This window comes from Microchirus variegatus (genome assembly GCF_963457635.1).
Source record: "Microchirus variegatus genome assembly, chromosome: 4".
NCBI lineage: Eukaryota > Metazoa > Chordata > Actinopteri > Pleuronectiformes > Soleidae > Microchirus > Microchirus variegatus.
The window spans coordinates 14,060,540-14,075,847 of record NC_139805.1 but is presented as its reverse complement, the minus strand read 5'-3'; the positions used below and the strand labels follow the sequence as shown (position 1 = coordinate 14,075,847).

The following is a 15,308-nucleotide window of genomic DNA, read 5'->3' as shown; positions in this document are numbered from 1 at the left end:
AATGGTTCAAAATGCAGCAGCATTACTGTTTAGCTTCCCTTCATCGGCTCCCAATTCTTTTAGAACTGATTTAAAAATTGAATGATGACTTTTAAGTCTTACCCCAAAAGCATATTTGACCTGTCCTCATCCAGCCTTTTAAAAGTCCCCCAATCCAAGCCGAGGACAAAGACGGACCAGGTATTTTCTGTCCTGACTCCTACTGTTTGGAGCAACCTGTCTGAGGATATCTGGCTGGTAAGCTGCCAATCCTCTTTTAAATCCCTTTGAAACGTTAATTTTACTGGGTCACAGCTTTGATCGTTTCTTTGACTGTTTCAATTATCTTAATATCTTAAAGTCCCGGTTCCAATAGATACTTGATGCCCAACCCTAAACCTGGGTGAGATTTTTGAATCCTGAATATTGAATGTCAAGATTGTTGAAGACAAGGAAGAAGCACAACAGTAACATAGCACTAACCAAGCGAGATGGCTACAAACACTTGACGTATGACTGAAAATGCCAACAAATACTCACAAAAAGTTTCAGAAGTGGATTCTGCTGCTAAAAATAAACCAAACACCTGATGGTGGGGTGTTGCGAGATCACTAAGACATAGATCACATCTGCCCTGGATCTTTAAACCATATTCCATTTCTCCTGTTTTCATATTGGAATTTAATAGGAGAAATAATCTCATAAAAAGCAATATTTCAAAAGGAGAAAATCAGGACATGAGAGTCTATACTGAAAATGGACCAGATAAAACGATTCAAGCTGTGTTTCCTGTCTTAATAGTTAAGAGTGAAGTGCCTTTCCAACCAAAGATTTCAGGAAGAATACTTTTGTTATGGTGCCACACAGCTGTGTAGTGGCAAGCACTGTACCCTGGTTTTTATGCATTCTAATGTTGATGAGACACACTTGTTGGTTAAATATTTTTTCAAGAGGTAGGCGTCATTATCACATATAACATAAAAACAAATATGAATGAATGATTAGATGACAAATGTTTCATGTGATTGAATTGTTTATTTTAATGTACATGTCAAGAATACTTCCACAAAAACACAACATTAAACTTGTCATCCCGGAAGGCAGTGAGATTAAGCGCAATGAGCGGTGCAGCGACAGGCCAGATGAGCCTCTGCTGTTTCCTGGAGGTCAATGCTCTTCTCAAAGATGTTGCTCAGACCTTCAGAGCGGTTCATGTTTGAATCTGTAACAGTGGACACAGTCAAGCAGTTAAGCCAAAGGTATCTGTACTAAGAGTTAGTTTAGTGAACTAGTGGTGATTTCTTGCTGACTCACCAGCTGGAACGCAGTGGAAGCCAACATTGACAGTAGTGGTCCTCACTGGCATGCAGCCAGGCAGACAACGAAGTACAGGCTCTACAGAGTAGCATTTGGACTCCTGACCATGGAGGATCATTTGCTTCTCCAGCTTTACTGATTCAAGCTTCATGTAACACTCTGGAAAATAATTGCTAAGTTCAAAGATTGTAGTCCAGATCTAAAATCCATCCTTAAAAACCATTCTGTCCAGGTCTATGTGTGAGAAAGTTTCTTAAAAGGAAAAGTGACATTGGAACTGAAAGAATTACCAGAGGCTTCGCGGCAGCTCTTTCCTGGCAGAACCCAAGAGTGAGCGTAACTGACTGCATTCTTGGTTTGGCGTTGGTTAGGAGTGCGGTACTCCTGTCTGACTTCCCCGTCAGCATTTCCACACATTCCGCAAGTCTGACCCCTCATCCAGTCCACAACTTTAATCTGAAGAAAAACTTAAGCAGTTCAGTATATGTGGAAATTCTAGAAAAGTCACTCAAGTCAATTTTCTTGCATTACCTTCAGTATGTTTAGACTGAAGAAGACCTCCTGAAGACCAAGGCTCGGAGCATGGAGAGTGATGCCATCTTCTCTCTGGAGGATCTGAAGTTTGCCTAAAATGCATGCAAATAGGTATAAATATATAGTTCAGAATCTATGCCTAGTTTGTAAAGTTCAAACAAACTGAATAATGTAATAACAAATTTTAAAAACAACCTTCGGGATGATGGTATGGTAAGTTTCTGATGGGGACCTCCACTCCATTAACCATCAAAGCGATAGCATTGTTCTTTGGATACATGTCCACATCACTGTTAAAAGAAACATGGGATTATATATAAGATTTACTTTTGTTGTATTCTGATTTCACAGACTTCGAAATTGATGTTTGTTTTTGGACAATTTGTATAATTTAGATAGAAACACGTACATGTTTGCAATTTTCAGGATGATCTGGTTCTGTTGCTGCATTTGGTCCCTCTTCAGCAGAACTATGAATTTGAGCTCATTCGTGCAATCCTGAGCCAACACCTGGTAGCAGGAGTGAGGCATCTCATTCTTCAGTTTCCTGTTGTTGAATGTGATCAGTGTGTCTTTGACCAGGGAGCACTCAGCTGGGGTGGGAAGGACAACCGAAGCAAGTGAGTTACAGGTACAGATCAGTCTAACTATTTAGCTACGGAAAATGCTAAACTTATTCTTTTTGAATGCTTTCACCTGCATGAGCCTTGGTGAGCAAGTGCATGATCTTGTCAGCCCAGTTGTCCTGGTATACTTGCAGCTCAGCAGTAGAGTTTCCAATGGGCAGAAGAATAGGAAGACGGACTCCAAGTTTGGAAATGGTCCTCTATATTAGTTTCAAACATAAAGTACATATAAAGGATAAGTGACAAGATTACATATGGAGATTGTTATGTGCTATGATTGATAGTAAAAATGTACCCTTGGTGTCTTCAGCACCAAATTCAGACTTCTCTCAGTATCAAGAGCCACAGTCAGTTTGATTTGATTGCGGATATTTTTGACCTTGGCCAGGTTCATTCCCATTTCACGAGCAACACGGGAAATGTACTCAGAGAAGCTAGATACACAGACAAGGTTATGGTTAGTTGTTTTTTCATTTAATTATACATATTGTGATATGAACATGTATTATTTAATGCCATTACTCTTTTGCATAGGGCTGCATTTCCCTTGGGAGTTTGTCCCAGGTCAGCTTCAGGCGGAATGCAGGCATTTGATTCACAAGACCAGTTTCAGCTGTGATCTCAGTCTGGTATTGCTTGCACTCAATTCCCCAGGCAAGCTTGGCCTAGAGGAAATTTAAAGCAAAGATACATTTCTCTCTCACAGATACACACAAACAGGGTTACACAAATTGTGTTATTATTGCCAATTAAATTCTTGTGATAAAAATCAAAATGTTTTCACCATCAGTTTGTTGTTGCTCAGCAAGACGCCATCAGCACAGATTCTAAAGTGATCATTCTCAGCCAGGTTGGCAAGAATGATCTGCAGCCTGGCGGTGGATCTGTCGAGGTAAGCTGCGATCTGGTATCCCTGCACCTTGTGGTCAGCCCTCACAGCACGGATGAGAACAGTCACAGTAGGAGTGACAGTGTTAGCGAGATACTTGGCCTGAAAGTGTAAAACAGAATTGATGTAAGTTAGTTTTTATTATTTTCCCGTGACTTTAAATGGCTTGATCTAATTACGTGCCTTATTGTAAATGGCTTCAAAGCTGCGAGCACTGCTCTTGCCGTTGACCATGGCAGATGAGATGGAATGCTGCACAAAAAGAAATCATTTATTTAAACTGCTTATTTAACACTGCACATGGTGTGGCTTCATCATGCTCATTAAAGTACATTCCAGTAGTTACCTGGTGGATGTGGTTCTTTTGGAACTTTATGTCATGCTGTTTCTGCTGCAATACAAACATTTGTAGATTAATTCCAGCACATAGATTTTGAATTTCATTGTTTTTACTTGTCAGAGGTGAAGTTGTATCTAACCTTGGACTGAATGCTAGACCTGCGGCTGCTAGATGATGAATGACTTCTTGAAGAACTGCTGGAGTAACTTGAAGACTTGGATGATGCAGAGGAGGAGACGCTTGAACTGGAGCTACTTGAGCTTGAATAAACTGCTGTCCTGTTCTTCAAACCCGGAACCAAGATTTTCTTAAGTTTCATCAGGACATTCTTGTCCTCAAGAATTTCCACTTCCTCAGTGACACTAATCACTTTGAGGATCTTTTCTGCTGCTTTGTCTCCAACCTGAATCTCAATTTCAATCCTCTCAATGACTGGTCCAGCAACTGCAATCAAATTAATTGTAAATTACTTTCAACTTGACTTAACTTGTTACTCTTCTCAATAATTAAATGTCATTTCACTTGCCTGGAGACACTTCAACCATGACAGCGTGCTTTCCAATGATTGCATAGAGTGGACTATCTCTGATGAATGCAGCATTACGAGATTCAATCTCAGTGCATGCCTTTATTCCAAAGACTTCGATTGCAGCACACATTTTTTTCTCAAAGGCCACGGGCAGTTTCATTCTGTTGACACGTTTTATTGGCAGGTCATCAGAAAGGATCTCAGATGATAGTGGCTGTAAAAACCACAACATCAGTCAGATCACACTTTTGAACATTGGAGAATTTCTGTTGGTAAAGGCTGTCAAACTCACCATGTCATCAGCCACTGAGGATGCTAATTTTGACGGGGTTTGCCTTGAAATCGGAAGTGCAGCCTCAGCTGGAATTATTGGTGTGAACTTGGCAGCTGCAAGGTCTTCCACATTTCTTGCAACAGCAAAAGTCTCGACACTGTTGGAAAATGGAAACGTCAGTTTTAATAAACGTACTTTTTAAAAATGCAAGATACATTTTAGTGCATGAGAAGGAGACATGTATACATTGCCGATGCGATCTTATCAATGCCCTGAACAGGCAGGAGCTGCAGCTTGAAGTTGCCCTTGATCATGTCAACTCTTGCTTCCATCTTTGCAGGAACAATGGTGTGAACTCTGGCTCTTGTCATCAGGGAAGCTTGGATAAAAGCAGTATTCACACCCATAACTGCATAGGAGTGAATGGAAACGCTGCAAGAGACAGAATGGTAGATGTGTTTTTCTGTTAAACAGTAGTAAAGATGACAATGAGCTCAATCAAGTGAATCACAGCAAGCTTACCTTGGAGCAATGGCAGCCCTGAGGCTGATGTCAGACTTCAAAAGCTGGGTAGCATGGAAATTCTGAGGCAGTGGTGGTGTCACAGTGGCATGGACTATGAAAAGCAACACATTGTCATTCGAAATCAATATGTCATTTAGTGTGTTTGTATTAATCTGTGTTTTCAGTTCCAGTCAGACAAGTGGGACTTACTTTCCACAGAAGCAGCAGCCACAGCAGCAGTGTAGAAACTCAGCTCCATGGGCAGACCAGCAGCAGTGGGAATGATGCGACGGACCTCAGCAAGCAGCAGTGGTTTAGCATAATGCAGTGAGAAACCAGACAGTAGAGCATCCAGAGCCATCCTGCCATAAGTGTTCACAGAAGGTCCGCTGGCCAGCTGTAAACACAAAATATCTCATGAGACATCTGGTTTTCATTTCAGGGTAAAATTTTAACTTAGTGGTCATACAGTATTTAAAGATTAAGAGATGCTGTACCTCAATAATCTGATCAACAATGGCTTTGTCAACATTGGCGAATGCAATTTCCTGTCCAAAGAATTTCACATTCACAGAGGCCAAGGGCTGGCTATTAGGATGAGCCCTCCACTCAGACAGCTATAAGAAAAATACAAATAAAATTAACATGTGCAGCTTTTACAGACAAAAACAAGTCGTAGAATGATCCCTTGAACCTACAGCCTTCAGAACTTGTTTCATCTTGGTGATCCTTTCAGCATTATGTGGAACCTCCTTGATTTTCAGAAGGGCCTCCTGAACGCCCTCAGTTCTTACTCCAACCTGTTAAAGGAATAAAGCATTTAAGGGGCAGGTGAACACCAAAATATATTTTGTCTCATAGGTACGCAGATTGTCAGTTGGCTACATTTCCTCCTCTTAGTTGTTTTAACATGATTGTCATACCTCAAGAACATCAGCGTAAGCTCCAGCGAAGTAGGTGCGAGCTTTGGCTACAACTGCTCTTGGTAAAACAGTTGCAGCGTCATTAATGTAGAAGGCAGTGGCAGCAGCACCAACCATCCAGGGATCTACATGGAGGAGACAAGAATCATCAAGCCACATGCCTGAAAATGAAATCTCTGATTCTCCATTATTATTATTCACTTACTATGGTAGGCATCGACATAGAAAGCTCTGCTGAAGCTGGAGCTAAGTCTGTCAAATTTGGGACTGAGGATCTTGACAGCAACATTGCAGGCTGCAGCACTGAAAGGACAACACTACAATGATTACGACTGTGGGTGGAAATAGGTAAATTAATGAATGCAAACATTGCTACAATTTTGGTTCTTACACTGAAGCAAAATCAGGAGCAGTGTTCTTGGTCATGGCCTTCATGTAAGAGTAGACAAAACTGGCAATCTGCAGGTTTTTCTCTTTCAAGAGGGCATCAGCAAGGACGGTCACCAGACCCATGGGAAGCTTTGTCTCAAACAACACAATAGCAGCAACCATACGAAGCTCTGGGTGGAGAGCATTGTCCATGAACATCTGAACAGCCGTTTCCTGGATCTAATTCAGAAATATGGTTGTTTTCAACACTGTACATACCAAGGTATGTCTTGTTTTTTTATTGGGTTAAGGAGTCAGAAATTCTGGTCTCACCATCTTGGGCTCTTTCTTTGCAATGTTCCTCAGGGCCAAAACTGCATCAATGTGAACTCTGAGTGGCAGATTAGCAGCAGCACTTCCAAAACCAGGCAGGAACTTCATGATTGGCTTAAGGCTTGAATGATGTCCAGCATTACCCAGGACTTTCAAAGCGACAGTGAGCTCCTCGATATTACTTTTGGCGAGAGCCTCGACAGCAAGCTCATGGATGGGCTGTTGTAGAAACAGCATTCGTCGTGTTATTGATGATAGAACTGAAGTTAAGCTACATCAAACACCTTTGAATGACACATACCCGCACAAGTTCAGCTGAGCAAGATGGATTCTCAACACAGTATTTGGCAACCAGAGTGCCATAGCCGAGCATGACAATCTCACGCAGGACTGGGTTTTCTTGGATCTTGCGGTTCATTAACAGACCCTGTGGAGGGATGAAAAATAACTGATTACTTATCTGTATTCTCACATCACTGAAAACACAAAGATCAGTCCTAAAATGTACTTGCCTCAGCAAGCTTGATGGATTCCAGGTCAGCTGTCACCATGTGCACTGATGCTAGCAGAGCTTGAGCAGCTTCAGCAATAGTCAGCTCATCAGCCAGGAACTTTTCCTTGATGAACCTCAGAGCAGCATGATTACCAATAGCGGGGACAGCATCGAGGATCCAGTGTCTAAGAAAGACAAGCTCTGCATTATCATATTATCCATTACATTTTTGTTTCATGGCTCTTCCCTGAATGAAAGTTGCTGTTACCTGTGGTCAGGTCTCGCTTTGAACTGATTCCAGAGAGCTTCAATACTCTCAAATTTGGCCACACGCAGCAGCTGTATGAGCTCGAGGAACTTCAGAGGGGCATCTTCATGGACTTTGGCCACGTTGTAGGTCACCAAGTGGTTCAGGACCTCAACAATCTAAAATAAGATTGAATGTTTACTTCAATCTTATTTATTCAACATGATGTTGCTACAGGACAGATTCACAGAAATATGTCAAGAAGAAGGAGCATTGCCTGAAATACCTGAGCCTCAGCATTGCTAATCCTCAGAAGCTGGATAGGATTCTGCAGAAGCTCACTGCCAAACTCGTACTGCAGGGATCCACGGTGAAGATATTCGGCTTGGATGGGCTCCACTGGGGTCTTCAAAATCTCCAAGAAGATTAGGGTTTGCCTATGAAGGTACATGACCACGGAATTAAACTCTACTCAGTAAAACTGCAAATTCATCTTTTGGGCTTTTAATTGTGGTTACATACTTAGCTTCCATCTGGGCAGCACCACTCAAGATGTTAAAAGGAGAGAACTGAATCAGCTCAGTTGCAGTTGCCTCCAAGATCAGAGCACCTGCGGGCAGTGGCTTCATGACGTAGTTAAAGGCAGCGGCTCCCTTCAGGGACTTTCCGGTCTGCATTGACATCCAAACCCACAAAATAATCACATTAACATTACAGGAGTGAAATGTATCTGTGGACAAGTTGTGTCACAGGAAAAAAACAACTTACAGCTTCACACTCAATGCATTTCTTGGTGTAAGCCAAGCCAATGTCCTTAAGGATCCTCTCCCGACAATTGTCCATGTCCTTGGTCTTGGTCAGATGAATGCGTTCAGCCTTTGCGTCCTCACTGATGACATAGTGGGTCTTGCACACACCCTGGACTCCAGGCTAGTTCACACAGAAGTCAAAAGTTTAAGTCTTGTGTTGTTTGTTGGTGTGGGTGGAACTGTATGAAAAAGTAATTCATACCTCTTGCAGTTCATAAACATTCTGAGTCTTCTTGATGTTCAGCTGCAAGATATTAATGATTCCCCTGTAGATGTTTAGGACAGTAGCAGAGATGCCAGCCGGTGCAAACACCCTACCAACAACACCGTTAGAATACTCAAACTTGATGGGTGTCAAGAGCTGAGCAGCCAGGGCTGAGGTGAGCTTGGTGGCAGGAATGAAATCATCTTTGGGCCAGATGCCACTGTACTCAAAGAGTTCAGGGTCTAAAAGCTGCAAGGAAAAGAGTGACAATTTTAATGACATCTAGTCAGAGGACAAACCAGTCATTTCATTTATCACTAAAAAGTAGAATAATATGTATAATTGGTCATTACCTTCAGCACAAAGGTGTCAGCAGCTGCTGGATTGATCAAAACTTTGCTGCGGATTTTCAGTCCAGTCCGTGCCAGGCCCTCTTCAGGCAGGCCACCCATAAGAACTGCTTCATATTTGTACACGTAGGTCTTTCCAAGAGCAAATTCTGGGGCTGCAGTAATATTGAAATTGAAATATCATGACTGATTGGAATTTATTTGAAAGAACATCACAATAGGTAATAATAATAATAAAAAACAGTTATCACACTTCATTTATATTGGTATTTAACGAGGATTGACAGAATTGTTTTTTTTAAACATTGTTGAATTAATTTATATTTTTTAAATGTTATCAAACTTACCTAAACTGACCTGGTACCCCGCTGAAAAAACAAGACACAGAGCACAAGCACGGTAAAATATAAAAGCAGCCGATTTTTTAAAAGTCAAGTTAAACAGTTATTTCCAAGTTAAAATGTTTTCTTCCTGCATTTAAGACCGTAAATAAAATTGAATAGCAAAAAAGTTCACAATGTAAGCAAAATATTGCCTTGGCCTTAAATTATTATTTTATTATAATATAATACCAGTATAGAAATTAATAGTTGTTAAAAAATAAATAAATAAATAATAATAGTCATTTTAAAAAAGAAAAGAAAAAAAATCCTGCCTCACCTGCAAGGGCAACAGTGAGAGCTAGCACGAACACTCTCATGGCTGACAGATGTGACTGACTGTCACCAAAAGCTGCCTTTTAAAGCCTATTTTCTCTGTGTGTCTCAGCATCATTAGCTAAATATTAGCTCTTAACTTCTGTTCCTGAAGTTGCCAAGTTATCATGCCCTGACCATGTAGGTTAGACAAACAGTGTGCGTGTGTGTGTGTGCGTGCGTGCGTGTTGACAATGCACACTTGTTCTTGGCTTTAGCTTTATATAGACGGATATTATTATCATTGTTATAAACTTAATTAAAGATACAAAAGTAGGTCCATAGCACAATAATCAGAACAAAAAAAACAGACAGACAGGGCGGCCCTCATGTGGTGGATAAACTGTTTGACAATGACAGAATGAATACATATTTGGATAATTATATCTCACCACCAACATCACAATTGTTTTCCTGGCTTTGGTATCATTAACAGTTTTGAGTATCATTAAATATTCTATTTTTCTGAAAAAAATGTGACCATGGGATATTTGTCTGTTGCGGAAATGTTAACGTGACGGTCTTTCAGTGAAATGTCATTCTGTCCTGACATGTCATGTTGGCACCATCACTGTCCTATCAACTTGTCCTTAAAACTGTTGACTATGCAAAGGCTGCGGTCCAAAACATGAAGTAATACACAAATAAAAATAAAAGGAACAATTGAGAAGAAGGAAAAATGTGCTGTTTGTGAAAAACATATCAGGATCGATAGACAAATAAGTTTGACAACTTTTTAAAAATAACATGCAGTGACTGATAGATTCTTTATTTTTAGCTGTCTGTCACACACAAACGTGCCCAACCTTCACAAGTTTTAAATGACACTGGATGGACCAACTTTTATCCATTAAAAGTAATAAAATTTTCAATACATTTTATATAATCACAATTCGTAACAGATGTGTTTTATTTTTGCTTAAATAAGTAAAATGCAGTATATAACTCACGTTTGAGTTAAATCTAGTTTAAATCTAAATATTAAATGTTACACCTAAACGTTAAATACAAATGTTATTTGTGCTGCTTTACAAACGGTACTTCATACACTTCAGTCAGAAGTATTATTGTAAGTAAATCTTGGATTATTATCATTTTTGTTTGGCCGTCCCGAGTGTGTGTGGCGCTTCCTGTGTGTAGGGACAGTCGACTGTGTGAAGTTTGTCCCACACCGTTGTCCGTACATAAGTCGTCTGTTGTTGTTGGTTTGTTGGTTTGTTAGTTAAATGTGATTTAAAAAAAAAAAAAGATGAACTGGCTTCAAGTGATTTTGGCGACGACCGTCGCGGTTTGCGGAGCAGCCGAAGTGTGTCCGTGTGAGAGAGCGGAGCTGTGTGAGCAGATCCGTCAGCAGAGAGACTTTGAGGTATTTCACTGCAGCTCGATGAACCACAAATGTTTATAGAGTCACTTATAGAGACCTGACTTCCTGAATGTACACGTGAGTTTATGTGTCTGTACGAACTGTTTCCAACCCGCTTTAAATCAGTGCTCATCACCCAACAAGCTAGCTGTAGTATAATATACTACAGCTAGCTTGTAAGGTGTAGCTAGTCATACGTTATGGCGTAATGAAACTACTTGTCAAAATGAATCAGTCGATCTAAAAAAATTAATTATTAGTCAATAACGGGAATTCATAAACACTTGCAGAAGAAGGCAGTAATGCAACATTGCTAACTGCCTTGAAACACCTTTATTAACTTACTAACTAACTAGGTCTAAAAGAAAAAACAAATAAATGGTCAAATGTAAGGTTTAATGACAAACCGATAAGGTTTTATGAATAAAATGTATATCATTTATTTGTGTAACTACACTCACTGGCCACTTTATTAGGTTACACATCTGCTTCTTTCTTAATTCACTTAGGCATGTGCTCATGTAGAGAATGGACCTAAAAAGGCAACAGTGACTCAAATAAGCACTCCTTAAAACCTAATTAAGTCTGTGATATCTTTAGAATATGTTTTGTGAAACTGGAATTGTTATTGCTTTCAGTAAATGGGCATCATTTACATCCCTGTTGTTTTCAGGAGTTGTTGATCCACTACTGTTTGTCACGTCAGTGTTTGTTGTCCTTTTATATGGATTTATGTAAACAACAAACTAGAGCTGAAACAATTAATCGATTACTAAATGAATCGTCAGCTATTTTGATAATCGCTTAATCAGGTTGAAGCTTTTTTACATACTAAAACAAGATGTCTGATTGTTTTAGCTTCTTAAATGTGAATATTTTCTTTGTTTCTTTGCTCCACCTAACAAAGACATCATTAAAACTGAATCATTTTGGTTTGTGGACAAAAACAAGACATTCAAGAACATCGTAATTTTCCAGATTTAACAAACACTGATCACGTTTTTTACCTCAAAGTAAAAATGCCGATTTTCATCATGCACTTTAGTGCAAGGGGGTAAGATAATAAACTGGCAAACATGTTTTTAAAGCTACCATGCATTACTCACACCCTGACGTTTTCGAAATGTCCTGTCTTTTTAGGTGTTTTTGTTTGATGTTGGTGGCAAGACGTGGAAGTTCTACGACTGGAGCATGGTAACAACAGTGGCGACATTTGGGAAATATGATGCTGAGCTTATGTGCTTCGCTCACTCCAAAGGAGCACGTGTTGTCCTCAAAGGTAGGGCAGAAGGAGTTACATACATTAACATTACGTCCTTACATTTATTAATATAGAGCTCTGACTTTTGACTGTTACAGAGATTGTTGTCAGCCCACACAGCTTTAACGTATTTATTGTGAGTGTAATACAAACATACTCCCTGCAGTGAACACTTCACTGACCTGTTTCTAACTGTTTCTTTCCTTCTTGGTGATGTGTGAAGGTGACGTTCCCCTCTCCTACATCGTGGACCAAGGAAACAGGACAGCCTGGATAACAGAGAAAGTCAACTTGGCCAAAAGTCAGTTTATGGATGGAATCAACCTCGACATTGAACACGCGGTGGATCAGAGCTCGCCCGAATACCAAGCTCTGACGAACCTGGTTAGAGAAACCACTGAGGCTTTCCACAGGGAGATCCCAGGGTCACAGGTAACTCTCTCTTTCAGGTAAATGGATTGCCATGAACCTTGATGTCCATTTATATGTCCCTTTTCCTGGTCTGTAGGTCTCCTTTGATGTTGCCTGGTCACCGAATTGTATCGACAAGCGCTGCTACGATTACGTTGCCATTGCTGAAGCCTGTGACCTGCTCTTTGTCATGTCCTACGATGAGCAAAGTCAGATCACTGGGGACTGTATTGCAATGGCAAACGCCCCTGTCACGCAAACACTAAAAGGTTTGTTCTTCACTTCTCTGGCACGAGATGAAAATTATGCCAAAATTACTCACTGTCACCATATGAACTGCCTGCTATTTTTCCTTTAAGGCTATGACCAGTATTTGAGTCTGAAGATCGATCCAAAGAAACTAGTGATGGGCGTTCCATGGTACGGCTACGACTACCCATGCCTCAACCTTTCCCAGGTCAGTCATTCATTATCTATCGAGATTAAATGTAGGTAGATGAGTATTTTATATAGAATAAATTGTTTGATTTAATGCCTTGTCCCTTGACAGGAAGGGATATGCTCCATAGACAAAGTTCCTTTCCGTGGAGCTCCCTGCAGTGATGCAGCTGGGAAACAGAAGACATACAAGTGGATCATGACACAGGTCAACGGCTCGCTGTCAGGCAGGTTATGGGACAACGAGCAGAAGGCTCCCTACTTCAATTACAAGGTGCGTAATCATTATTTTCTAAAATACATTTTTTATGTTTCTTATGTATGTTAATGTCCTTATTTTGAAATTAGTTTCTGCAGTTTGAAGAGTAGCCGGTTTTGTTATTTTGTTGCTTTACACTGAAAGGTCACAAATTCATGTTAATCTCTGACGCAGTGATGTTGAGTACTTTTGAAACCCATACAGTCATGGTAGGGTTGTATTAGTATTGAGTACATACGTTAAAGTAGGATTTGTATTTGTGATTGTACATGGAGAGGTGGAGTAAAGTAATTATTAAGACGGCTTCTCAGGGATTTTAGTCCCGTCCGAATGTGCCACGTCAGTAGTCATTACTGGATGATGTTAATAAAGATTACGATGACTTTTAAAGTTCGAAAAAATTGCCCCAGATAATACTAATCCAATAGACCAGCAGTAAATATGTGTGTAAAAATATTCCATCATATCCTGTTTACAAGTAGTTTAGTTAAGAATTCAGATTCACACTAAGCAGTCGGTCAAGTCTGTGGCAAAGCTTTTGTGTGACGAACACCATTCTGAAACAAAAGAAGGTCAAAAGCACTCGTCATAAATCTCTTCCCAAATTATGTGGTTATGCACCATGATCTCAAACTGCCTCTGATTCTGGCATTCTTCCCAAACCCGAAAATTAAAGACAGCATTCCCTCCCGGCGCTTTAGCTTTCGTCAACACGAGGTTGATGAGTGTCTGCACATGTGATATCAGGAAGCAGCGCAAGTCAGCACACGATGACAGGAAGTGTGAATTGGCCATGAAGATTACACATGTCCTGTGGTAAAATAACATGTAAATCTAATCCTATCTAAATAGTGCAGTGCTAATAAATCACGACTCAACAGATCAGGAAGTCAGTCCAGTAAAGGACAGTTTATCTAAAGTAGCAACGTCCACCCGAGCTGCTTCCCAGTCTGAACAAATTGCCTCCTTGAAACGGCAATAAAACATTTACTGGCAAATGTCTTTCTGTCGGCTCAAGAAAGCTTCACCTTCAGCATGAGGTGGTGCCATCATCATGTCTCATTTGATTTTTTTTTGTAGGACCAGAGTGGACAGATTCATCAGGTTTGGTATGACGATCCACAGAGTATTTGTCTCAAGACAAACTATGTGAAATCTAAGGGTCTGAGGGGCGTCGGCATGTGGAATGCCAACATCTTGGACTACAGTGGTGAGACGGTCACCAGGCAGCAGACAGAGATGATGTGGAATGCCCTGTTTGGATGCTAGCTGGGCGTCCCAGCTAAAGACATTTACACCAACCCCCTGAGTCCGCTCTTGTTTGTTGCAAAGTCAATATATGCCTTTGTAAGCAGTAACGGGTTGCGAGTTCGGGGATGCATAGCTTAACGTGAGAGTTTATTGTGGCTTTTATTGCTTTGTTTTTGAATGGAGTAACGACTCAGACATTCCTCTGTGCTAAATGAAATAACAGGGATTCGCTGTTGTTGACACGCAGCATTTTTGATTGACCAATGTTGAGTTTGTCGTGATCTGTGCACTTTTCCTAAAATAAAATATTTTCTGATAGTTTGCTGATGTTACACAGCGACCTGAAACATTGTCATTTTAGCCATGTGTGTGTTTATATCCTTGTATATTCATGGACTTGGTCACATTTAAAGGTGCATTATGTAATAAATCTCAGGAATACAGAATAATTTGCATTAAAAACAATCTTTTGCAGATTGCAAATCATGTTTATGTTTTGAAATCATGTTTTGGCATGTGGTGCCACCTACCGCCGTCTACCAATCATTGCACTCAGCGGAGTCTCAGCTGCTAAGCAAACACGTAGCAAATACGTTTAAGCTACAATGGCGGAGAAAATGAAACCTAAAAGACCTCAGTATTTTGAATTTGAGTGTAGTAGCCGTTTTTGGCCACATTCTTACATATAGCGCCTTTAAGATTATCACAAAATCAGCGTTTAATGGATCTCACCTTTCATGGATTAAAGCATTTAAGCACGGAGCAGGATTTGAAAAAAACTAACTAAAAAGATATCCCAAATTTCTCTCTTGATTTCATGGAACTTTACCATATGACCTTTAATCAAAACATTAAAAGTACTTTGCAATAGTTTCATGCAAGAATGAAAACTTGGATTTCTTGAAAGTA

The 15,308-nt window shown here is 40.2% G+C and overlaps 2 protein-coding genes across 2 annotated transcripts; one reads left to right on the top strand and one right to left on the bottom strand.

Moving 5' to 3' along the window:
* Nucleotides 1-1,088: 1,088 nt before the first annotated feature.
* Nucleotides 1,089-9,421, bottom strand: LOC310926451 (vitellogenin-2-like; the record flags this gene model as incomplete). Its single annotated transcript, XM_083888579.1, has 34 exons — nucleotides 1,089-1,201; nucleotides 1,294-1,455; nucleotides 1,587-1,752; nucleotides 1,828-1,922; nucleotides 2,026-2,120; nucleotides 2,240-2,423; nucleotides 2,527-2,656; nucleotides 2,752-2,890; nucleotides 2,979-3,121; nucleotides 3,241-3,447; nucleotides 3,529-3,597; nucleotides 3,692-3,736; nucleotides 3,825-4,129; nucleotides 4,212-4,428; nucleotides 4,507-4,645; nucleotides 4,735-4,920; nucleotides 5,011-5,104; nucleotides 5,203-5,389; nucleotides 5,490-5,609; nucleotides 5,691-5,792; nucleotides 5,916-6,040; nucleotides 6,121-6,218; nucleotides 6,307-6,524; nucleotides 6,618-6,836; nucleotides 6,919-7,044; nucleotides 7,130-7,295; nucleotides 7,379-7,536; nucleotides 7,644-7,794; nucleotides 7,880-8,028; nucleotides 8,126-8,287; nucleotides 8,369-8,620; nucleotides 8,725-8,876; nucleotides 9,069-9,089; nucleotides 9,382-9,421. 34 exons carry the CDS (start codon nucleotides 9,419-9,421, stop codon nucleotides 1,089-1,091), a joined length of 4,935 nt encoding a protein of 1,644 aa, XP_083744705.1.
* Nucleotides 9,422-10,665: 1,244 nt separating this feature from the next.
* On the top strand, nucleotides 10,666-14,417 carry ctbs (chitobiase, di-N-acetyl; the record flags this gene model as incomplete). Its single annotated transcript, XM_083887822.1, has 7 exons — nucleotides 10,666-10,782; nucleotides 11,920-12,058; nucleotides 12,264-12,472; nucleotides 12,549-12,720; nucleotides 12,811-12,908; nucleotides 13,002-13,163; nucleotides 14,229-14,417. 7 exons carry the CDS (start codon nucleotides 10,666-10,668, stop codon nucleotides 14,415-14,417), a joined length of 1,086 nt encoding a protein of 361 aa, XP_083743948.1.
* Nucleotides 14,418-15,308: the final 891 nt, after the last annotated feature.